Source organism: Rhinopithecus roxellana, chromosome 9 (assembly GCF_007565055.1).
Source record: "Rhinopithecus roxellana isolate Shanxi Qingling chromosome 9, ASM756505v1, whole genome shotgun sequence".
In the NCBI taxonomy this organism is placed as follows: Eukaryota; Metazoa; Chordata; class Mammalia; order Primates; family Cercopithecidae; genus Rhinopithecus; species Rhinopithecus roxellana.
The window spans coordinates 115,913,701-115,939,608 of NC_044557.1; the positions used below are offsets into that span (position 1 = coordinate 115,913,701).

The window sequence follows — 25,908 nt, forward strand, 5'->3', positions numbered from 1 at the left end:
GAGACTACAAGTGTACACCACCACTCCCAGCTAATTTTTGTATTTTTTTGCAGAGATGGGGTTTCACCACTTTGGCCAAGATGGTCTCGATCTCTTGACCTCATGATCTGCCTACCTCGGCCTCCCAAAAAAGTTCTCATTTTTTTTTTTTAAAACTAAGGAGTATATACTTGTGCTAAAGTTAAGGAAGAAATTGATATTAGCAGCCTTCGATTGCAGAAAAGAAATGTCACCTTCCACTTTCTGAGGACAAGGACAGCATTTCAGTTATTCCTAGAATTTTATATATTAAAAATAATAAACATTATGAAATTTATTAAACACTTCTGACCAGGTTCTAAAGTAATGCAGGTTGCAGGTTTGTTGAATTTCTTAGGATAGCTGAAAATTTCCAGGACCTTACTTTAAATATATATACTTTAAATATATATATTTATATATATATATATAAATATATACATATGTTTTTAAGTTGTTATAATGTTATTGGTTTTTTATTAGTAAATTTTGGAAGTGCTTTTAAAAATTGCAGCCAACAATGGAATTAAAAAACATACACTGATTTAATCTTCAGCTAACAATTATGATGCCTTTCTCTTCAGATATCTACTGCAGATCATCTTGTGGTTCTCTGAAATATAGTTTCTACAGAAACTTATTACTTAATGCTGTACATGAAAATTTAAGAAAATGCCTTAGAGCTATATATGCAGTGATACAGACTTAAAGGTCTCAGAGCTGTTTGTTTGCAGTGCCTGCTCAGCATGTTCTAGCAACACAAAAATGAAATGTTAAACATCGCTTACATCTTTAGAAAGGTTTGCTTTTTATCTTCACAGGATCGCACATGTGACTTACCCTGCCTGGCTCCATGAAGGAAGTGTCAAGTGTATGACATAATGCTAGTATTCTTGAGACTACAGTAAACCCCACTCCCCCTCCAAACCTGGAGCCTCAAGCTGTAATTAAGATGCCATGATGAGAAAGTTATGTTTTGTCAGTTTTGGCCCTGAGCGGGTGGCAGCATAATGCTACGCTGCTGTAGAAGCAGGGTGCAGCTGTGCAAAACTCAAATGTTTGTTGTTGTTTATTGTTTACAGAGCCACTTTTTTTTTCTCTAGAAGACTAATGAAGGGATATTGAGTACATTCGCGCTGGCTGACTGATTGTAGCAAGCTTAACTTTCAATTCATTGAATGAGGTGAAATAAATCAACAAACTGCTGAAAGAAAATATTCACTAAAATTTTGCCCTTGACATGAAAACATGTGTTCTGAGGTCTCAAACAAAAGTGTCTTCTGTTTATACTGACAATTTATGTTTATAAATTATTCACAGTTGCATAATATCTACACAATTTAAGCACTGAATTATTGCATTTTATATTACACTTATATACAGAATTGAACTGCATGATTAATTTTATGGGGTAAAAATCATTATGATAGACATAAATTCACTTACAAAAGCATGATGAGAAAATACATCATATCCACTTTAATTACTGAAATTAAAAACGTAAATTTTGCGAACGCTCTAGGGTCGTAAAACACAATACCCTTACCCACAGGGAACTGGCAGATTCATTGCTAGAAGTAAAATTTATATGGCAGAAAAGGACATAAATTTAAAATGAAAAGTTAACAGATAGAAATTAACTAAACACTAAATAAAATAAATGAAACTTTCATGATGTTCTGAAGGTAGTCTGTTTCAAGCCATGATAAATATTAAAGTAAAGGTTCTTGAAATGAAATATGAAAACCATCTTCCTCAAGAAACTAGACATGGAAAATGTTTCATTGACTGAGGCAGCATTATAGCTTTATTTCTATCTGAAGTAAGGATGGTGATTGGAGGGCATGGGGAGGTAAAAGGAGCAGAATCGCAGTGAAAGGAAAAAATTAAGTGTCATAGGAAATTAAAGAATTTTAGCCATGGCCATGCCACCACTTAATGGGTGAAGAAATTAAAGTTCAATTAGCAATTGAGGGCAATGCGGAACTGAGGTGTCCTGAGCCTCAGAGCGAGCCCCTTTTATGATTCCATAGACCTCCAACTCTGTTTAGATGTTTTTATCTCCTGGAAGGTATTTTCAGCCCAGGAAGCCTCTATATTAAGATTGGCTACAGTAAACTTAATGAAGTATATATAAGTCTGAAAAAATATAGTTTGGTGTTGTGTTTAAGTGGCTGTGAGGATGGAAAGATCTAGGGATCAGGACAGGAAAAGAGGGAAAGCAAAGGAAGAAAGATAGGTAGCATGTGGCATAACAGACATGGGGGATAGTAAGAGAGAAACCCACAGAAGAAGAAATAGAAGGGAGAAAGGCAAGCAGGCAAGCAGAAAGGTTCAGTGAGTTTCAAAGGCGCTGTTGATCAGGGCTTATGCTCTGCAGCTTGCATTTATTATAGGCTTATTCTGAAGGCTTGATTAACTTTTGGAACACTATTCACAGCTCTTCAACTGCTCAGGAACTTATGCCTTTGAGCCTGCGCTCTTTATCAGGTAACAGGCAGAACATTCTTTCCAGGGAGAATAAAAAATCTTTTAACCATAGTAACAATAATGAGAGCAGATCATCTTTAAATCTTAAGAAAATCAAATCAACAGGCTGTTTTCTCACCCTTAGTTTCTCTATCCCTGCTATCAAGAAAGGGTATTAAATTTCAGTGTGTCTTTTTTTGCGGGACTTGTAATCAACACTGGATTTCATATAATAGAAAGTTCTTGATCAGTGAAGAAGATGTTTTGAAATTTAAGTCTTATGACCTCTCTTCACTTGAGACATACACCCTACAAAAATGAAAATTCACTATACACAATGCACGTGAAATTGTTTAAGACAAATAGTGACCTACCAGTGACTATGATATAACATTTCCTTTTTTAATGACTTCTTCAAAATAGCAAGGCATACCATGCCCTTCACCACAAACAAATGAGATATTTGTGTCATTCTGGAGTTAATTCTCTTCCTGGAAAACCTCTTATCTGATATTATAATCAGTTCAAAAATGATTTATCTTCATATTAGCATATGACATGGTGTTCAAAAAGAGTACATTTATTTTATTTTTATTTGTATTCAAATTCAAACTGCATCAGCTCACAGTTTGTTATTTATGTGGACAATTTGATGATTGATTGTTGAGATGTCAGTGTACCTACAACTAAGTTATTTAATGGAGACTCCATATTCAGATTAATCACTAGAATTGCCCTATCTCTAATATTTTCAGCTGTTTTTGCCTGATCCTGATAGTGTTTCTCAATTTTTAACATATATATTGTTCATCATCACCTGAATATAAAATTAGAACATGAACATCAGTGGCACCAAAGACAGATGCTATGAGGTGCCTGTTACGTGTGGGTTCAGTGCTCAGTAGAGAAAAGTTTGGACCCACAATCCCAGGCCTTTACTTATAATTCAATGGGAAAGACAGAACATATATGTGAAGAGAAAATTTAAAAGCTAGACTTTATTTAATAGAAACTAATATAGCTTTAATCTTAGTTTTCTTTCAGTGCTTGGAAACCAAACTTTAGGAAGAAATATGAATATTCTTATTCTATTCAGATATACCTCCTTGCAGTGAGCATTTCACATCAACAATCTCATCTAATCATCATAATATTGTGCATGAAATAGATAACATTGTCTTTTTTTGTAGATTAGAAAATTCAAGCCCAGAGAATTTAAGTTGCTTACTCGATCATTATAGATCTTCTTATTTTTGTAAATATAAGCATTTTTGTCATGTGTGATGAAAGTGTGTGTGTGTGTGTGTATGCTGAAAATATTCCTGTAACTCTGTAGTTGAAAAAATTCCTCATGCAAGTGTCTTTATTGGCCACATTTGAAATAATTCTTATATAGTCCATCTACATTTTTCATTACCTTGTCTTGTATTCATTCAAGAGGATCTTTGGCCTCCAGATGGAGAAGTAAATTTAACTTGCAGGATGGAGAAGCCAGGGGCATGCAGAAATTGGTGTGTATCTTAAAAGAGAGTTCTAATTATAAGGACCTCTTAAATCTAATAGTTTTCCCCTTTAGTATAAGCTGTTTACTGTGTGAAACATGATGTTTTATATTAAAGGTGGTATTTTGGATGAATTGCTTGAAGCTCTATGATTTTCTGCAAAAACATTATAGGGGAAGATAACTAAGAAGATGCTTGCTGCTACAGATCAGAATAACAGATCAATAAGAGGGACTACAAGAGCAGTAATACTTTAAAGAATTAGTACACAGGAGAAAAGAGCCGTGAAGCAGAAGAATACACACACATACACACACACACACACACACACACAACACCCACACACATTCTGATGTATGTTATATATACATAACATATAAACACAGATGCATTTTAAATAAGTGATCCCAATAATTCATTTTTTTGCATTTTCTGGCCACATAGATTACTTTGGTCAGCTCTCTTGTGGAAAATAATTATGGAATGGATTAACTGTTAAATATTTATTAAACTACACTGTATAAGCACTGTGCTTGGTGATAGGAACATAATAATAGAAAAGATGGTCTTTGTCCTCAGGAGTGCCCAGCATACTATGGGAAAGGTGTATTGCAATGGTATGGTGGAAGTTTCATGATCCCACAGTGGGAATATTATGGAGAGCTTTCTGGAGGAGGTGAGGTTTGAGCTGAGTCTTGAAAAGCAAGTACTGGTCAGTCAGAAGGAAACAAGAAAGATGTTTCCAGAACACAATATGGAAAGGCCAGGAGCTTGAAAGGGAATGTTGTGTGCAGTCTGGGGTTGCTGGAATATAGTGATGAGGGAAAGATGAAAAGTGAAGATGGAGAGGAGGCTGGACCTACTAGGACTAACTAGGCTTTAAAGTGCTGGTAGGACTTCAAAAATGAAATTCCAATAATGATGACATTTTGCAGGATTTAAAGCATGTGAGTGGCAAGGTCAAATTTGTATCTTAGCAGAGCATTCCAATAGCTATGTGGAAAATGGTTTTTAGGTGGACAAAACCCGAGTTTGGGATCCAATTTAAGGCTGTATTAGAAGTGTAGGCAAGGCTGGCCGATTGCTTAAGCTTGGGAATTTCAAACCAGCCTGGGAAATAAAAAAAAAAAAAAAAATTAGCGTGGCATGGTGGTGCAAGCCTGTAGTCCCAGCTACTTGGAAAGCTGAGGTGAGAGGATCACTTGAGCCCAGGAGGCAGAAGTTGCAGTGAGCTGAGATTGTGCCACTGCACTCCAGCCTGGGCTACAGAATGAGACTCTGTTTAAAAAAAAAAAAAAAGAAAGGAAAAGAAGTCTAGGCAAGTGATGCTGAGGATTCGAACCAGCATTGTGGTAATGGGAACCTTCGTAACAGTGTTGGAGGCGTTAAGCAATGGTTAGGAGGTATAATTGGTAAGACTTGGTGCTTATTTGGATGTGGACGGATGGATCGGAATTTCACAGAGTTTTAGTGAGGGTGACTGGGTATGGGATGGGGAAGGCCATAAATCTAAGATGGAGAATGATCAGGAACTGGTTGGGGAGATTGGCACCTAGGTCAGTTTAGCTTAAGATGTCTGTGGTTTATCTAGAAGGAGTTGATCAGGGCAAGGTGCGGTGGCTCACCCTGTAATCCTAGTACTTTGGAACGCCGAGGCAGGTGGATTGCTTGCACCCCGGAGTTCAAGACCAGCCTGGGCAACATGGAGAAACCCTGTCTCTACAAAAAACACAAGAATTAGCCAGGTGTGGTGGCACATCCCAGATACCTGGGAGGATGAGGTGGGAGGATCATCTGAGCCCAGGAGATCAAGGCTGCAGTGAGCTGTGATGGTGCCACTGCACTGCAGCCTGGGTCACAGAGAGAGACCCTGTCTCAAAAAAAAGAGTTGATCAAGCACATGGATCTTTTAGTCTGCAGCTTGAGAAAGAGGTCTCTCATGACATGTTTGGGAGTTGCCAGCCTATAGGTATATATCATTGAATACACAGCCTCTTCTGTGTAGTACACTGTGTTGTCTTTTCCCCCCTTTCCTATATCCTAAAGGAAAGATGTATATCTCCAAAAGTATCTAGTCGTTAATATTGTACCTTCTGGTTGTATTCAGTCGTTAATAGTGTACCTTCTGGTTGTAACAACAGAATGATCCCATAGAACAGGAAATACTCTAGGAAAATGCAAGTAACCAAGTGATTGTTGCTTTCTTCCAGCTTTGTCAGTGGAAATGCCTGCCCCAGAAGGATATTGCTTCAGTTGACCTCATTTTTTAAGGACCCTGGCTCTGCGGCTTTGTCTAGTTCAAAATGGCAGAAAAGGCTCCCCCGGGCTTAAACAGGAAGACTTCAAGGTCGACACTTTCTCTTCCTCCAGAGCCTGTGGACATTATCCGGAGCAAAACATGCTCCAGGAGAGTTAAAATCAACGTGGGGGGCCTCAACCACGAAGTCCTGTGGAGAACGCTGGACAGGCTGCCCAGGACGCGCCTGGGGAAGCTTCGAGACTGCAACACACACGAGAGCCTCCTGGAGGTGTGCGATGACTATAATCTGAACGAGAACGAGTATTTCTTTGATCGGCATCCAGGAGCCTTCACTTCCATTTTAAATTTCTACCGGACAGGGAAACTCCATATGATGGAAGAAATGTGTGCACTTTCTTTTGGCCAAGAACTTGATTACTGGGGGATTGATGAGATCTACTTAGAGTCCTGCTGCCAGGCCAGATATCATCAAAAAAAAGAACAAATGAACGAAGAACTGAGGCGAGAGGCAGAGACTATGCGAGAGCGAGAAGGAGAAGAGTTTGATAATACCTGCTGCCCTGATAAAAGGAAGAAACTGTGGGACTTGCTGGAGAAACCTAACTCATCAGTGGCTGCAAAGGTATGAAACCTATGGTATTGCTTGCCTGTCTGTGGTCAGAAAAGATGCAACCTACATTCAAGAGAGTATAACTTTTTTTTACTGTTTTAGTAACACAGAACAAAGCATAGCTACACAGACAGTGAAAAACTCCTTTCCAAAATCTTATTTAGTCCAATATAGTAACTCATCCTGGTTAATGTCATAAAGTGGCATTACCCTTTCATAAATAATAATTATTGTGTGTAGAAAGGGGCATGAGCAACAGAGGGTGAAAGAGAGTCCTCATTTTCCTGGCGCTGTATCATGTTGGTGACTTGGAGGTTGAGGAGAAAGCCCTAGCTCAGACTCATCAGGCACTGAGTCTTGTGGAAGATGAGGGCCTGAGCTCCATCTTGAACAAAGGGAAGGTACTGTCACTGGAAGGAGAGGAGGTACCTCTTAGCCTGGCTCTGTAGAGGATCAAGGAAAGAAACGAGAGCATGGCCCCAGGTAGCTCAGAGGGCAGGCACCACACACATGAGGAAGGGACTGTTTTACTAAGCTGTGTAAAAAATGAGTCAATGTCCAGAATGCATCCACGTACCCCTCCCCGCCCTTGTGAGGCCTCCTTTAACAGTGCATGTTTCTGACTGTTGTTGAATTTTTTTTTTTTTTTTACAATTGAGGTATTACCATGTCTGAGTTCATAAAGTATTTACTTAAAATGAAAGCAAATTCATATTTCCCCATTGTGACTGCATGTATCTAAATCTCACAGTAAATTTTTTGTCACTAATTCCAGTATATAATTCAACTGTGTGATTGTCTAATTTTATCCAGAGCTTTCAAAGTTAGCCCAAACCAATTTCCACTCCATATATTTAGTTCTGTATTGCAGTATGAATGATAAGTAAAAATTCAAAAAGCCATCTTTAGCTGCAGGGGTATAGTATTGACATTTTGTGCATAATGGATGAAAATGGAGTACGGAATGGAGAAGGGAAGAGTGTGTCATCACATGAATTCTTTTGATTATTTACTGTTTTTTCTAATATATTCTCTCTTGTAAACGGTAATGATTTCAGAATTTGTAATAGACCATATGAGATTTTTGACTGGAAATTAAGATTCTACATGATAATCTATAGCACATAAATAATGTAAATAATAAGCTAATGCAGATGATTGTAAAACTGCTTTTTGTTTGGTTTTCTTTCTGGTTGACTTCTAAAGGCATTTTACTTTCCAGCCAGGACATGCACCTAAATGAAATAAAATGATATCTGTTGTCTATAACAAAGAAATGCATATTTTGTGGCAAATGGAAGACTTTAGGTTTTTTTGTAGTTTTGGATAAGTTGTTTCCTTTCACTTAACTTGTAAGAAAAAAATAAATGTGCCATATTTGTGGGTTTTGATTGAGAAAGGCTACTGCTCTTTCCAATATCAAGTGTTTAGGTACATACTTGAGTTACTACTAAAAATATGGAGTGAATTTTGAAAATGAATGAGACAGATTCTGGAGTTAAGTGAGTATTGTGGGTGTTAAATGAGTTCTTTCAAGCCTTTAGGCAACTAAGGAATAAATCATTGTTCCGTCAAAAGTTCCAGAGAAAGTTAGCCAACTATATAAAAATAAAGCAATTAAGTCAAAGACAATTTGAAAGGTTACTGTAGTTTATTTGTTCATAATGACATTATTAACCTATATCTAAAGTTAAGTACTATTACAGAAAAAATTTAAGATATATGTATATTTTCCCGAAGAATTTCTCACAAGGATAGAATAAGGTCAATAACCTGATTTCCTACACAAGGTAGTTCATTTAATCTGTAAATTTTAGAAGAAATAGCCATTTCTTAATCTCTAAGAAGGTAACTATGACCACAGCTCATTACAATAGACCTTTACATGTGCATCCAACATATTATTTAAGTTTGCTTCAAATTGTGTCTGTATGAATAGACAAGAAATCTACCTACAAACTCTACCCAGCAGCCAAAGACGTTGGTTTTGGAAAATTTTATGCAGTTATAAATGGTAAATTTGTTTCCACATTGTTAATCAAGCTAAGTCAATCTTCACTATAAGTTGATTCTTTACTAAATTTCCATACAGGATTTATGTTTGTTTATATGTCTACATTTTCCTCTCTGTTTGAATAGTGAAATATTACGGAAATTATTTACATTCGATTATATAGTAGTTTAGTGAAATTATTGTTCGTTTGTCTGAGGTTTAGAGCCTTTTAAAAATGGCTCTGTGTAATGTCTTATATAAACCACTACCTTTTCCTGTACTCTTCTCGAGTCCTATAACTTGTTTTTTTTTTTTTTTTTTTTTTTTTTTTTTCTTTCTGGAGTAATTCTTGGTGAGGGGAGTGGTAATGCAGGTATGTGTGGATAGTATTTTCACAACTTAAGAAAAAGTAGTAATATTACAGCTGCAATAGGGTGATATTCTAGCCCTCACTATTTACTTTATTGTGTGGGTACATCAGGCTCTTTCCTATGTTGTGAAGCCCTTGTGTAGGAATGCTTGGAACCTTCGTATTCATCCTCACTTGCTTAGGAGGTAAGATAGCTTTAAAGCAGAATATCTGTGGACCTTGCCTTTCCAGTTTTTTGCTTATTCAGTATGATAATTTAATTGAACATATGCTCTATGTGTGCCACACACATTAAAGTAGGTACTTAGACACTCCATTCTTTCCAGAATTTAAAACTATCCTTAAAATATTCTCTTATCTTTAACTGGGATTTCATATCATTGAAAATATTTGTGTGTTTTTCTCTTTCAGTTTTTGTATAACTTAATAGATTCCTGTAATGAAGAAAGTATAAAAGTTATAAGATTATTTGCCAAATCCCTAGTATGGAAGGAAAAATTTGACCCTCTCTATCAGGTGTTGCATAACAGGCTAAAATATCTATTCTTTGATATGAAATAAATACTCAGTTAAGTAATAATTGTTCAGCCCATGCTATATGCATCCCCTATGATATAAAAAATTATTACAAGGTCAGTTGGCCTATTATCTTTGTCTTTGGGTATTTCTCTGACAATAACAAGTCAACTCGTTTGGAACATGTTCCCTGGTGTCACATAAGGAGCCACTTCTCTTACTTGGATGTTCTGGTGTATTAATACCTGAAAAAAAAGCCAAAACGGGGTTTAACAATGTGGTATATCTGAAATATTACATTTAACAAATTAACATTTTTGCACACATATATAAAACCATGAAATATAATCATACTATTCAAAACATAATGACAGGGAGAATAGAAATACTTATTTCTTAGTTCTCTGGGATATGGTGTGACTTGGTAATGGGACACAGGTTTATATCTGTATGATGGACTCTGTCTTTTTGACTCTTGTCAGTGTATGTTGGTGACTGTACATGCCCTCATACAGAAATAATGTACACAGTTTAATTTGAGGTGGTTTGTGAATGTGTGGCTCAGCTGAATGGGCCCAGGGCATGACTGGAACGACTCCCTGGGTTACCACGACAGGAATTGCTGACTTTAGTGTGCCTTTCATAGGATCGTGCAAGGGGAAGAAAAGGGCTCAACTTGCTGCCAGTTTCTTGGGCAAAAATTGGAAATCGACTTGATCCTGTACCTCTTCCAGGTCATGGCAATTTAGTCAGTCTCTGGACTGGAAACATTTTTCTCTCTTTTCCTTGGCTTCTTCCCAAGTAAACTGCAGTAGCTATTTCCCTGTAAATATTGCATATAGTGACGTCAGTCTAAAAGGTGTTTAAAAGCATATTTGAGAAATGGGTCTTGTGGCAGGCAATATTCTCAGCCTTTGGGATGAAACAACAATCAGGAAGTAGCACAGCCCACCTGAGATCTGAAAGAAACTAGACTCATCAGTACCACACAGGGCCCTCACTTTGGATGTCTTAAGAAGGTCAAGAACAAAGGAAATCATCTGGGTTTCCAGCAAATCCAGGAATCTGGGCTCATGGCTGAGTCCTCTGAGGGAAGACTCCCTCTAAGAGCATAAGTGCATGTGTGTGCTGGGCAGTGCCAGACAACAGGCTGATCTCAGGTGTCAGGTCAGGAAGCTAGAACGTAAGCAGCCCTTATTGGATAAGAACAGCAGGAGGCGAAATCTGCGGAAACACTTTTCTATTCATCTGAACCAAACAGTGAGAGCACACAGCAGCTTTTTCGGGGCAGCATACAGGTCAAGTGGGGGCATGGTTTAGGACCTGCTTTCCACTCCTAAGTTTCCTCATTTATGCATAGCCACTACTTCCTCCCTCCCTTTCCCCCACTCCTCTTACCCCTCCTCCTCTCTCTCTCATTCACTCTCTCTCTCTCTCTCTCTCTCTCTCACACACACACACACACACACATACACACGCGCATACATGTCTTGTGCCCCTCAGGAACTGGCTTTATTTTAGTTTAAGAAAAGTGGGGAATGATTGACTAGAGAAATATTTCTCCACTTTTTTTCATCAATAGCCACCTACAGAGAAAAATTAAGTTAAACGAAAAATGGAGTTCAGAGGGCCACAAATGATGGCACTATGTAAGTTTTTTTATTCCTCCTCACTAGCACCAATTTTCTCTCCCTGAAAATGCATGGAACGGAGGGAAGGAGATAACCGTGTTTCTTGCCTGCATCTTATTCCCTCTATACATCCACAGGTCCATTGTTGTTGGCATGGTGCAGCACGGCACCTGAAGGGCCAGGAGACCATAGCCATCCTTGGATCAAGTCGGGAGCTGGTGGTGGCAGATGGGTAGTCTGTGCTTGGAAATTCAGCTCTCCACAGAGCCAGGAGCCCAAATTATGTTTCTTAGATACTAGTACCTGTTTGGTTGCCCTGTTGATAACTCCTTGAGAACTATCTCCCTGTTCCAACTAAATTAGAGTGTAGGCCTTTCAAGCCACAGAAATAGCAAAAAGAAAATAAATCAAGACAAAACAAAAACTACTGTGTACTTATCAAGGGAGAAAGAATACATAACATTCTCATTCTATTTATAGTGTATGGATCAGTTATTCTAATGCTTTGAATGAAAAATGAAGGAAGGCATTGAAACAGAATCATAAGTGATTTTCTTTCAGTTCAAGAACAGAACTTTCACATGTTATGCTTGTAAGTAGATCCAGCCAAGTGAACAACTTGGGCTGTGTAACACTTTGTTTAGTTTTCTGATGACCATCTTAGTGGTAAGAAAATATAACAGGCATTAAAACCACAAATGAGCCAAAAACATGAAGTGATGCAGTGTGAACAACACAGATACCCCTCTACATTGAGGCCCCTCTGTGTACTATGCAGTGCTCTCCTCTACATTGAGGCCCCTCTGTGTACCGTGCAGTGCTCTCCTCTACATTGAGGCCCCTCTGTGTACCGTGCAGTGCTCTCCTCTACATTGAGGCCCCTCTGTGTACCGTGCAGTGCTCTCCTCTACATTGAGACCCCTCTGTGTACCGTGCAGTGCTCTCCTCTACATTGAGGCCCCTCTGTGTACCGTGCAGTGCTCTCCTCTACATTGAGGCCCCTCTGTGTACCGTGCAGTGCTCTCCTCTACATTGAGGCCCCTCTGTGTACCGTGCAGTGCTCTCCTCTACATTGAGGCCCCTCTGTGTACCGTGCAGTGCTCTCCTCTACATTGAGGCCCCTCTGTGTACCGTGCAGTGCTCTCCTCTACATTGAGGCCCCTCTGTGTACTGTGCAGTGCTCTCCTCTACATTGAAGGCCCTCTGTGTACTGTGCAGTGCTCTCCTCTACATTGAAGGCCCTCTGTGTACTGTGCAGTGCTCTCCTCTACATTGAAGGCCCTCTGTGTACTGTGCAGTGCTCTCCTCTACATTGAAGGCCCTCTGTGTACTGTGCAGTGCTCTCCTCTACATTGAGGCCCCTCTGTGTACTGTGCAGTGCTCTCCTCTACATTGAGGCCCTCTGTGTACTGTGCAGTGCTCTCCTCTACATTGAAGGCCCTCTGTGTACTGTGCAGTGCTCTCCTCTACATTGAGGCCCCTCTGTGTACTGTGCAGTGCTCTCCTCTACATTGAGGCCCTCTGTGTACTGTGCAGTGCTCTCCTCTACATTGAAGGCCCTCTGTGTACTGTGCAGTGCTCTCCTCTACATTGAGGCCCCTCTGTGTACTGTGCAGTGCTCTCCTCTACATTGAGGCCCTCTGTGTACTGTGCAGTGCTCTCCTCTACATTGAAGGCCCTCTGTGTACTGTGCAGTGCTCTCCTCTACATTGAGACCCCTCTGTGTACCGTGCAGTGCTCTCCTCTACATTGAAGGCCCTCTGTGTACTGTGCAGTGCTCTCCTCTACATTGAGGCCCTCTGTGTACTGTGCAGTGCTCTCCTCTACATTGAAGGCCCTCTGTGTACTGTGCAGTGCTCTCCTCTACATTGAAGGCCCTCTGTGTACTGTGCAGTGCTCTCCTCTACATTGAGGCCCTCTGTGTACTGTGCAGTGCTCTCCTCTACATTGAGGCCCCTCTGTGTACTGTGCAGTGCTCTCCTCTACATTGAAGGCCCTCTGTGTACTGTGCAGTGCTCTCCTCTACATTGAAGGCCCTCTGTGTACCGTGCAGTGCTCTCCTCTACATTGAAGGCCCTCTGTGTACCGTGCAGTGCTCTCCTCTACATTGAAGGCCCTCTGTGTACTGTGCAGTGCTCTCCTCTACATTGAGGCCCTCTGTGTACTGTGCAGTGCTCTCCTCTACATTGAAGGCCCTCTGTGTACTGTGCAGTGCTCTCCTCTACATTGAAGGCCCTCTGTGTACTGTGCAGTGCTCTCCTCTACATTGAGGCCCTCTGTGTACTGTGCAGTGCTCTCCTCTACATTGAGGCCCCTCTGTGTACTGTGCAGTGCTCTCCTCTACATTGAAGGCCCTCTGTGTACTGTGCAGTGCTCTCCTCTACATTGAAGGCCCTCTGTGTACCGTGCAGTGCTCTCCTCTACATTGAAGGCCCTCTGTGTACTGTGCAGTGCTCTCCTCTACATTGAGACCCCTCTGTGTACCGTGCAGTGCTCTCCTCTACATTGAGGCCCTCTGTGTACTGTGCAGTGCTCTCCTCTACATTGAAGGCCCTCTGTGTACTGTGCAGTGCTCTCCTCTACATTGAAGGCCCTCTGTGTACCGTGCAGTGCTCTCCTCTACATTGAAGGCCCTCTGTGTACTGTGCAGTGCTCTCCTCTACATTGAGACCCCTCTGTGTACCGTGCAGTGCTCTCCTCTACATTGAGGCCCTCTGTGTACCGTGCAGTGCTCTCCTCTACATTGAGACCCCTCTGTGTACCGTGCAGTGCTCTCCTCTGCATTGAGGCACCTCTTTGTACTGAGCAGTGCTCTCCTCTACATTGAAGGCCCTCTGTGTACCGTGCAGTGCTCTCCTCTACATTGAAGGCCCTCTGTGTACTGTGCAGTGCTCTCCTCTACATTGAAGGCCCTCTGTGTACCGTGCAGTGCTCTCCTCTACATTGAAGGCCCTCTGTGTACTGTGCAGTGCTCTCCTCTACATTGAGACCCCTCTGTGTACCGTGCAGTGCTCTCCTCTGCATTGAGGCACCTCTTTGTACTGAGCAGTGCTCTCCTCTACATTGAGGCCCTCTGTGTACTGTGCAGTGCTCTCCTCTACATTGAGGCCCCTCTGTGTACTGTGCAGTGCTCTCCTCTACATTGAAGGCCCTCTGTGTACTGTGCAGTGCTCTCCTCTACATTGAAGGCCCTCTGTGTACCGTGCAGTGCTCTCCTCTACATTGAAGGCCCTCTGTGTACTGTGCAGTGCTCTCCTCTACATTGAGACCCCTCTGTGTACCGTGCAGTGCTCTCCTCTACATTGAGGCCCTCTGTGTACTGTGCAGTGCTCTCCTCTACATTGAAGGCCCTCTGTGTACTGTGCAGTGCTCTCCTCTATATTGAAGGCCCTCTGTGTACTGTGCAGTGCTCTCCTCTACATTGAAGGCCCTCTGTGTACCGTGCAGTGCTCTCCTCTACATTGAAGGCCCTCTGTGTACTGTGCAGTGCTCTCCTCTACATTGAAGGCCCTCTGTGTACTGTGCAGTGCTCTCCTCTACATTGAGGCCCCTCTGTGTACCGTGCAGTGCTCTCCTCTACATTGAGACCCCTCTGTGTACCGTGCAGTGCTCTCCTCTACATTGAGGCCCTCTGTGTACTGTGCAGTGCTCTCCTCTACATTGAAGGCCCTCTGTGTACCGTGCAGTGCTCTCCTCTACATTGAGGCCCCTCTGTGTACCGTGCAGTGCTCTCCTCTACATTGAGACCCCTCTGTGTACCGTGCAGTGCTCTCCTCTGCATTGAGGCACCTCTTTGTACTGAGCAGTGCTCTCCTCTACATTGAAGGCCCTCTGTGTACTGTGCAGTGCTCTCCTCTACATTGAAGGCCCTCTGTGTACCGTGCAGTGCTCTCCTCTACATTGAAGGCCCTCTGTGTACTGTGCAGTGCTCTCCTCTACATTGAAGGCCCTCTGTGTACCGTGCAGTGCTCTCCTCTACATTGAAGGCCCTCTGTGTACTGAGCAGTGCTCTCCTCTACATTGAAGGCCCTCTGTGTACTGTGCAGTGCTCTCCTCTACATTGAAGGCCCTCTGTGTACCGTGCAGTGCTCTCCTCTACATTTAGACCCCTCTGTGTACCGTGCAGTGCTCTCCTCTACATTGAGACCCCTCTGTGTACCGTGCAGTGCTCTCCTCTGCATTGAGGCACCTCTTTGTACTGAGCAGTGCTCTCCTCTACATTGAAGGCCCTCTGTGTACCGTGCAGTGCTCTCCTCTACATTGAAGGCCCTCTGTGTACCGTGCAGTGCTCTCCTCTACATTGAAGGCCCTCTGTGTACCGTGCAGTGCTCTCCTCTACATTGAAGGCCCTCTGTGTACTGAGCAGTGCTCTCCTCTACATTGAAGGCCCTCTGTGTACTGTGCAGTGCTCTCCTCTACATTGAAGGCCCTCTGTGTACCGTGCAGTGCTCTCCTCTACATTGAGACCCCTCTGTGTACCGTGCAGTGCTCTCCTCTACATTGAGACCCCTCTGTGTACCGTGCAGTGCTCTCCTCTGCATTGAGGCACCTCTTTGTACTGAGCAGTGCTCTCCTCTACATTGAAGGCCCTCTGTGTACTGTGCAGTGCTCTCCTCTACATTGAAGGCCCTCTGTGTACCGTGCAGTGCTCTCCTCTACATTGAAGGCCCTCTGTGTACCGTGCAGTGCTCTCCTCTACATTGAAGGCCCTCTGTGTACTGAGCAGTGCTCTCCTCTACATTGAAGGCCCTCTGTGTACCGTGCAGTGCTCTCCTCTACATTGAAGGCCCTCTGTGTACCGTGCAGTGCTCTCCTCTACATTGAGACCCCTCTGTGTACCGTGCAGTGCTCTCCTCTACATTGAGACCCCTCTGTGTACCGTGCAGTGCTCTCCTCTGCATTGAGGCACCTCTTTGTACTGAGCAGTGCTCTCCTCTACATTGAAGGCCCTCTGTGTACTGTGCAGTGCTCTCCTCTACATTGAAGGCCCTCTGTGTACCGTGCAGTGCTCTCCTCTACATTGAAGGCCCTCTGTGTACTGTGCAGTGCTCTCCTCTACATTGAAGGCCCTCTGTGTACCGTGCAGTGCTCTCCTCTACATTGAGACCCCTCTGTGTACCGTGCAGTGCTCTCCTCTACATTGAGACCCCTCTGTGTACCGTGCAGTGCTCTCCTCTGCATTGAGGCACCTCTTTGTACTGAGCAGTGCTCTCATTCTTATCTGCAGTGGGCTAATTATTATGCTAGTCATACTGTTTCTTTATTGGTGGCTTATCATTTTCCTTTCTTCCCCTTTCCTCTCTGCATCCCATCTGTACAGATTAAGCTGTTTGTGTTCTTCCAATAACATAGCATAAGAGTTCAGAGATGTTAACAGATGATAGAATTTAAAAGAACTTGGCCAATCTACAGAGGTTTAGCTTGAAGATTTGCGTTTCCCTTTCGTAAAGTGTATCATCCATGAAGACTAACAGGTCATAAACCTGAAAGAAATAAGGCATAAGAAAATAAAACAGATAAGATAGAAAACACCATTGGGTTTTGGTTTAAATGTCTCAAATTTTTGTTGTTGTTGTTGTTGTTGTTGTTGTTGTTGTTGAGACAGAGTCTCGCTCGTCGCCCGGGGTGGAGTGCAGTGGCCGGATCTCAGCTCACTGCAAGCTCCGCCTCCCGGGTTTACGCCATTCTCCTGCCTGAGCCTCCCGAGTAGCTGGGACTACAGGCGCCCGCCACCTCGCCCGGCTAGTTTTTTGTATTTTTTAGTAGAGACGGGGTTTCACCGTGTTAGCCAGGATGGTCTCGATCTCCTGACCTCGTGATCCGCCCGTCTCGGCCGCCCAAAGTGCTGGGATTACAGGCTTGAGCCACCGCGCCCGGCCTCAAATACGTTTTTTAGCTGTAGTGATCCTATTTCTAGATCCACGCTTCTCTGCTTTCCCGGAAAGGCTGCCCTGAAAACTTACCACTGTTCAGTTGGCCACATTTGGTCATGGGAGAGAAGGGCAAGAAAAGAAGAAGAAGAAGTCATAAAAAGCTCACACCCCCACATCCCATTGTAACCTAGGGTACCATATGTTCTGGTTTTATGGAGATAGTCTTGGCTAATACCTTTTGTCCATGTCTAATTATTAATAGCGTTTCTTTTTACTCTTCAAAGTGTCCCAGTTTGCACAATGAACTAAGTCATCACCTTGCAAGTGAATATTTTTGAAAAAGTAAATTACCCAAGAATCATGCACTTTTTTATTCCTCTTTGCTTCTTGGTTGCATCTGAAGAGGGCTAGTCTTAATATCCAAGCAGTTTTTCCATCTCTTTAGAAAAATCATTAGTTTTCATTAATATTAAAAGACATCAGATTATTTTCAAGCTTTATTTTTTAAACCTCAATAAATACAGTAATTATCATTTTCAATGTTAAAAAATGAGTTATTTCTATATTACTTAGTGTTATCACAAAATAGAGTACATCAGCAGTATTTAAATATTCTGGCTTTGAAAATTTATATACACTGCTTTGATTATTAGCAAGTTTGTTTTCTTTATTTCAAGTGAGAGTGTTTGTAAAATAAATGATCTACTCTTTTAGGTAAGCGTAAGTATTATGAAGGAAGGTTGCAATATTTAACACTGTCCACTTTGGAATACTCTAGAAGGATTTGAATACTGTTTTTGATTAAGTCTTCTTATCTGAGCTTTATCTATCATTAAAAGGAAGAAGAAAAACAAATACTTTCCAAATGCTAAGAGTTTATAAGAAATTTCCCATGGGGCATATACCTTGACTTCAGGTAGCCACCCTGTATTGTTTACTTTTAAGCATTTATGTTCTCTAGTGGAACTTCAATCTGAAAGTCCATCTGATAAGTACGTGAAATTGCTTTGATTCCTCAAGGAGATGGTTGGTCATTGTCTTATCCATGTTTGTTTATATTGTTACTATTTAGCTTCCCCCCACCCGCGCCCCAGCATGTTGCAGAGAATCTTATAAGGATTGATACATTGATATATATGGTATATATTGATATACTAATAGTCATACTATTGATTAGCATTGTGATTGTGATATGGTATAGATACAGCAGTTAGTTATACTGGGACTAAACATGAGAAGATGCTATTTTGAATGTCACTGATATTTTCCTTTTTCTTAGCCACTTTTATATTTTATAGAAATATTTGGCATATAATATGAAACAAAATATTCTCTTCCCAGAGATCCTATAGGATTATTTGTTAAGGAGTGTTGAATTAGTCAGTTTTATTGAATATTACATATCACATATAAAATATTGAATATTTTATTGAATGCTAGATATTGCATAAATTGAATCATGAAAACTAAACAGCTTTGGGCACTTTATTAACTTTAATTCCTCTACATTTCTAGTTTGTTCCACAAAAAAGGCAGTCCACTGGAAATACATACACTAATTATTCAAATAAAATTTAAAATAATTCAGAGCAAAAAACAGAACGAGAAGAAACGTATTTTAAATCATCACAGTAACTCTAAAGAATGCTTTGTTTTCCACAAAATGTTTCAAATTATTTAATTAACAAATGACAATCTTATAATTTTTTAGAGTTTGAAATTCGTAAACAAAATATGTTCATAATTTTTAAAACTTGCCTTTCTGGCCCTACCTGACATTTTAACTGACCCCAAGTAAGAGCCATTCTTAACTTAGAGACTCTGTCTGTATACCCCTTTGAACTGATCGTTCGGATAAAGGAAGGTGTTTTCCTTTATCATAATTAACAAAGTTGATTTAAAAAAAATTGTGATCAAAACATGGTTCTAAAGGAAAAAAAAAAAGTTGCTAAAATACAATTCATGAAATAACCATAGATTACAATAGTTATTTTTGTTTTGAGCATTGACTTAACATTGGTGGTTTGATTCTATTTGAGAATAACCATAGAGTTCCATGGCATTCGGTAATCTGTAATGCCCCGAGGCATAAATCTGCATTATGTATAATGTGAGCTTGGTGTATAGGAGCTAGTGACTGAGAGGGAGCAAGCTTAGTTGCTCACCCAACGCTGTCCACTTTACTCAATTTGTTTCTTTCTCCTCATTGTTATTTGCACTAGCTCTCGTTAAATGTTACTGTATTTATAAGGGAGATTATGTGGCATAGTAGAAATTTATAAAGCTCTCAGGACACATCCCTCATTAAAAATATTCTATCTGGGTATTCTAAGAGGTGGTAGAAGCTTTTTAAGATAGCAGTAAGCTTGGGAATTATTTTTGCCCATTAACAGCCTGTTTGGTCATTAAAATTCTTCCTCCCTCTGCAGCAGGTCAGAGAAAGACAAAGGTGACCCCATGCCACACCAGCAAGCTGTTCCACATAGTATGTGGGCATTGGCGGCAAGCTGCACTTACTGTATCTATCAGCAACATCCAGTTCTTAACCTCCTTTCCCAGTGTCTCCTGGACTGTAGTTGATGATCACTTTAGAGTTTATAAGCAGAACGTTGAAGGACTTGAAGAGACTGAGACTTCTCTGCAATGGCAATGTCAGGCTTAACACAAACATAATGAAGCTAGAATAAAACAGCTACTTATGGATGAATGAGGAACAGAGACATGTAGTAACTGACACAGAGGCAGGAAATAGAAAAATGGAAGAGGAAGACATTTGCTTTCATCTCTCTAAAGTTTTTCCAGGAGATACTAGGAACTAACAGAATTATACCAGACTTTCCACCTATATAGTATTTATTTATAGGCTGTGTATATATCTAGGTTTAAGTTAACTCCTTAACTAATGCATAAAATGAGTGTATTTTTACACTTAAATCATTTCCTTTAATGTCTTTAGAAAGTTTTAAGTAAAAGGATTCCTCTGGATATTACTAAGGACAGGTACCTGAACCCAACTGATGTTTGTCAAGTTTCTGTGTCTAGGGTGGCTGAAGCTGGTAGCAGCAGCCCACACTGAGTGGCACAGACAAAGTCTATTGTATGTGCCCGTGTGTGTGTGTGTGTGTGTGTGTGTGTGTGTGAGAGAGAGAGAGAGAGAGAGAGAGAGAGAGAGAGAGAGAGAGAGAGAGAGAGAGATGTTACTTTTACATACTACCACCTCTCCATTAGGGTATGTTCTATTATAAAGAACCCACTTGCAGAAAAAGCAATGAACTTCAGCATGTATTTGGCAATTTAGAGTAGATGCAACTTTGTCATCCACATAAGACAGTCAGCCCGTTCAGAATACAAACTTTTGTGATAACCTGATAGGGCATGAAAATTCATAGGAAGCGCTCTAATGGTCCAAGAATAGAAGGAAGAAATATTTTTATTAGTCTCCCAAGATTTTGTTTCAGGACGCTAGAGGTCATTGCCACCTAGATTTCATGCTTTAACTTCTCTCTCATTGAGTCATTCGTGATGCAACCACAAGTGTTGAATGCCACTTTAAATAACTACTTCAAGCCTACGCCACAGCAGTGCCAAGGACAGCCAAGTCAACCCGGTGCAGCTCCAGATGGGTTTGCTTGGTTGCAGCATCTGTCACTGCAACCAACCTCAGGATATTTGCACAGGAGAGGAAGAATCCTAGCCTTCAAGTCATCATTTTAGCTTTAATCAATATACTATCTAGAGCTCAATTTGGAATATTGAAGGGCAGTTGTCCCATCTGGTGTCATCTAAGTTAAGTTCTCAACCAAATGGATTCTTCAAATATAGATTTTGTAAAACATTCAAATTTTAGTTTGTATCTTAGAATTGCATTTGTTTCTGGCAATATTTTATATAGGACTATCTAACTTGTATATTCATGTCATAGCATGTAGTTTTATTCAGGATTTGGTTGAATTAAAACATAAATCAATGAAACTATGAAGAACAGCAACAGATTCATGCTGTGATAAATTAGATGTATTTCATTAATACAATGGCAATTTTCTTTCACTTTGGGAAACCAGCAGAGACCCTACATAATATCCTTGAGGTGAGCAACCTGTTCTGTTTCAGAGCATGTTTTAGCTTACAGGCAGAGAAACATTAGTAGGTAATCTTATTTTCTGAAAGGTGATAATTTGCCATACTACAGATGGAATGAACTATGTATGCAGTGGAAATATGAAATAGTAGGCCAGAGTCTAGGATAACATGAATTTGCCATTCATATTTGCTATATAAAAAAGCTAACACAGTTTATTATATTTCTTAAAAGAATTCTGCAGGTGTGAAAATTATTGTGTTATATAAGTAAGGTTATTGCATTATGAGTAATATTAAAATTCAAAGCAAAAAAAAAAATCTGCTTTAAGTCCTAGTCTTTATTTTTCAGACTCTAGCTTATGAGCCCTTATAAATATTTTAAATTACATGGAATATTTAGCAAGTGTTAGTCACACACAACTTTTAAAAATAGTTTTATATACAGATTAGCCTGAGGAAACTTTAAGGCAGTAAACTGTTTTGATAGGCAGATTTTAATAATATATCAAGTGTATTAATGAGCTTAAAGAAATAAATATTATAATGGAAAAAAACTGTTTTGGATTCTTTGTTTACCTGTCTTGGTTATTTGGCAAATGCCAAAGCTTTGATGAGCTTTTCTCCCTGGTTGCACTTTGATGCATACATTTAAAAATAAGTGAGCATGAAGATCAGATGACAGGCCTTTGCTGTTTATCTGACCTGGCTGTGGTGGCGTGGCCTCATGGTGTACTTTCTGTGCAGAAGAGGTTCTCTAAGGCACCATATTGCCACCAATGGGAATTTGGAAAATATGCAGATGTCATTTTCATTGCAGCACGGCCCAAATAAGGAAATGCCTTTCTTTCTTCCTTCAGCCATTATTTTATCTCTGCCTGAGGAGGTTCTGTTAATTTCTACATACTTGCTTCTTAGCTCCTATCCCACTGCCTGCTCTGCTCAGAGCCCCACTGAGCTCCTCGAGAGCCCTCCTCACCTAGGACTGTTTGGGTTATACTTTACTGAACACCTATTGATTTTCTATTGAATTTCTTTGGCTCCAGTCAGACGTCACAATTCTTTTTCATCTGGTTGTAAATCTTTTCATGAGTTGATGTCTACTTAAATTTTCACAAAATTGAATATTGTAAGAGTCTGAATTGAAGAAGCTAGCTCACCCTCCACATGAATTTCATTTGGATTTTAACCTATAAAGGAGGTGTGTGTTTTTCTTTATCCTAAAGCATCTGAGGCTGAGACAAGGTAGAATTTTCTCTCATCAACTCTTTAAAATCAGCATCTACATAATAATTTTCCTCTCCCTTTGAGAGAAGCTGCTTCTTCACCCACCGTCTGCCCTCCTTTAATCCGTGAACTCGGGCTGTGCAAGTTAAGCTGGTTTTACTTTCCGCTTTCTCATAATAGCATCACTATCCCCAGAGCCTTCTGTTTTGAGCAGAAATTTAACTCTGGGGAAAGAGACTGTTAATTGATACCTAATACAGTAACAGATGCTTTTCACAAGGCTGTATTAGCTTCTGTTTTCAAAGTCCTCTGTGAGGTATGGATACAACTTCCTAGTATCATCAGAGTGTTCTTGCAACCCTTACTATATCTTCTTGTTCTGAGACCAGTTCTTTTCTAACAATACTGCTTCCTTCCCAACCTGGGGAAGAAAAGGAACTTGTTCCCTGCAGGCCAGGTTCATGAAGTGAAAAGTACTTTCTCATGTCCCCTCAGTGATTAATATGACTTTCTCAAAATAGCAGGAGGGGAGAAATTTATATTTGTATTGAGTGTCTGCTATGTGCCATACACTGAGCTTGGTGATTTTTGGTGTTGACTCTACAACTTTTTCTGTAAAGGGTCAGAGAGTCACTGTTTTCTGCTCTGTGGGCCATAAGGTTTCTGTTGCAACTATTCAGCTCTGCTGTTTTGGTGAGAAAGCAACCATGGGCACTATGGAAACCAATGGAAGTAGCTGGATTCCTATACAACTTGACAGCAGGTGAATTAAGCCCACAGGCCATAGTTTGCCAACCACTACTTTATATCAATCCTATGAGAACACATCATTAATTGTATTACAGAGATTAGAGAGTTGAAACCCAGAAATATCAAATGTGTGTCGAGTGTCCCACACTAATGCCATGTTTGATATTCATACCCCATCTAGCCACAGCCTGGCTTTCCCACAGTTGTATTACTAGTTGTATTTTTCATTCCTTTCCCATCATTGACAATATTCTCATCACATCTTGATATTCACTGAAGGCTTTGGTTTATCACTTAAAATCATCTTATACCCTACCCACTTGCTATCCCACAGGACAACAAGGAATCATAAATTCCACCCTAGATGTTTCACATTTTGAACTCTGTTAGCATATGGATAAAACTAGTCTGTCTTTGGGATCTTGAATACTATTTGCAACCATGGAGCCCCCTTCCATTTCCCACTAAATCTACACTTTGTCCCTATTGCAAGCTCTTTTACCTTTACTTATCCTATTCTTTTTCTACTGAGTTAGGACCACTGGATGCACTGCTGTGATCTAGACCTCGATCATCTCATGCTTGGACTATTGTTGTAAGTCATGAACTGGACATTTTCATTTCATTCCCGGCCTCCCCCCTCAATCCTAATCCATTCTCCATTTAGCCAACAGAATTAAGATATGTCTTTCTTGTGGGCCACTCCTGAATTAAAAACTGCAATGATTCCCCACTGCCTGCAGTCTAGTCCAAACTCCTTAGCATTGCATTTAAGATGCCTCACAACCCTCCTATATTACCACATGCCTTACCACTTCTCAAACACAGTGCCCCAGGTGTTGCAGACTACCAACCATTCCTAGACAGGTTGTTCAGTGAACTCAACAGAGTGTTTCCACATGGCTATATCCATCCAGAAGGGACATCATTTTTTTCTAGTTTGCACAAATGTGCCTCATATACCAGCTGCAGCCACACCTGCATGCACTTGGCACAGTCACACCCCTATGGCCACCACTACTTCCTTCTCTGTCCTTCTTTCTGTCTCAGCTCATATGTCATGCTCCTGTGAAGTCTGTCTGATTCTCCCTCTCACCTGTTTTCCCCTAGTTCTGTCTTCATCTTTGTAATCTCGTGATTTTGACTGTGCTGTGTTCAACTGCTCAGCTAGGTTGCAGCATTTGAAGAATCCGACCATGTTTCTTATCTTCAATTACTGATACCTAGCATAGCTCCTGACACATAAAGAACACTGACTGTGCCTCCGAATGGCACAGAAGGGCAGGAATAACAGCAAAACTAAATGTTCCACAATATTCCTATTTCTCTGTGAAGACTAAATAGCATAGATAGAGGTTGGGTATCTGATTCTAGCGAGTAGACCTGAGTAATGCTGGGTTTGTTTTCAACAGTTTAAGAAAGCCGAATGTCTTCCTGGTTTTAAATGGTTGTACGTTTTCGATATTGGCTGAGAACCACAGATGTGGGCTTTACATTTTTACATTGTATAAACTCTCCATCTAAAATAGCAGTGTAGGCTGCTCTGTATGCCACAGGGTTTATGCAAAGAAAGGAATCAGGTGCTGCTGACAGGCAGGTTTGCAGATGCTTTGCTTTGCTTTGCAAGGGTTGCTCATTTGGTTATCTGAACTGTAGGCTCTGGGAACTATTGTCACAGGTAAAATGTAGCCTTTGTGTGGAGGAGAGCTTGATCTGACCCCCAGGGGATAGGCAGCCCTTCTACCACTGATGGCAGATGGATAGATTACTTATTTAGGTTCAACCATCCACCCTTTACAGGACCTGGGCCCCAAGTGGGGTTTGTGAAGCAGGTTTAAGTGCACTGGTTACCAAATCATCTGAGTCTAATGAGACAGAACACCCCCACGTATAAGTTACATGAAGCAGATTTATTACTTACAGATAGGCAGCAAGGGACAATAGAAACCTGGAAGTCAGGGCAAGCTGCATCCCCCAAGGCTCAGGAAAGCTGCCCAGGGCAGATGGAATCTTGTCTGCATGTGCCCTACTTGCACTGCAGCTGAGGGACCCCGGAAGGCATCCTGTTCTCGGCTTTAAGAAACTAAAGCTTTGAAAGGCATCCCATTTCTGCGGGAGACTGGAATAGAGCCCTAGCTGTTCTGGCCAGTCCCTGTTTCAGACGTTGCACTTCCAGCACAGTCTACAGTTATTCTAGAGAGCTACAGGCAAGAAAGGGAGGAGTCTGTGTTGGTACAAGGCCACCCAGGGAGCTGTCTCTCAGAGCTATCCCAGTACTCAGGAGAAGTCACAAATGTGGATAAGTCCAGAGTTTGAAACAAGATAGATCTCCGAGATAATGTCTTTTTGTGAGCATTTGAAGATAGTCTGAAACAAATAAGTTCTTTTTAAAACTTGTACGATTTTAGAGACAAGATCTTGCTCTTTTGCTCAGGCTACAGTGCAGTGATGCCATCAGAGCTCGCCGTAACCTCAAACCCCTGGGCTCAAGCAATTCTCCTGCCTCAGCCTCCTGAGTAGCTGGGACTATAGATGAGCACCACCACACCCAACTAATTTTTTTAAATTTTTTTTTTTGTAGAGACGAGGTCTTGTAATGTTGCCAGCCTGGT

The 25,908-nt window shown here is 40.9% G+C and overlaps 1 protein-coding gene across 1 annotated transcript in view; it reads left to right on the plus strand.

Annotated features, from left to right (window-relative positions):
• The window catches only part of KCNB2 (potassium voltage-gated channel subfamily B member 2), a 416,387-nt gene that overhangs the window by 23,755 nt on the left and 366,724 nt on the right, over positions 1–25,908 (plus strand). Inside the window, exon 2 of the mRNA XM_010363513.2 lies at positions 6,200–6,871. Within this exon, the coding sequence (XP_010361815.1) occupies positions 6,293–6,871 (579 nt within the window). The 5' untranslated portion in view covers positions 6,200–6,292. The remainder of the gene's footprint in view (positions 1–6,199; positions 6,872–25,908) is intronic.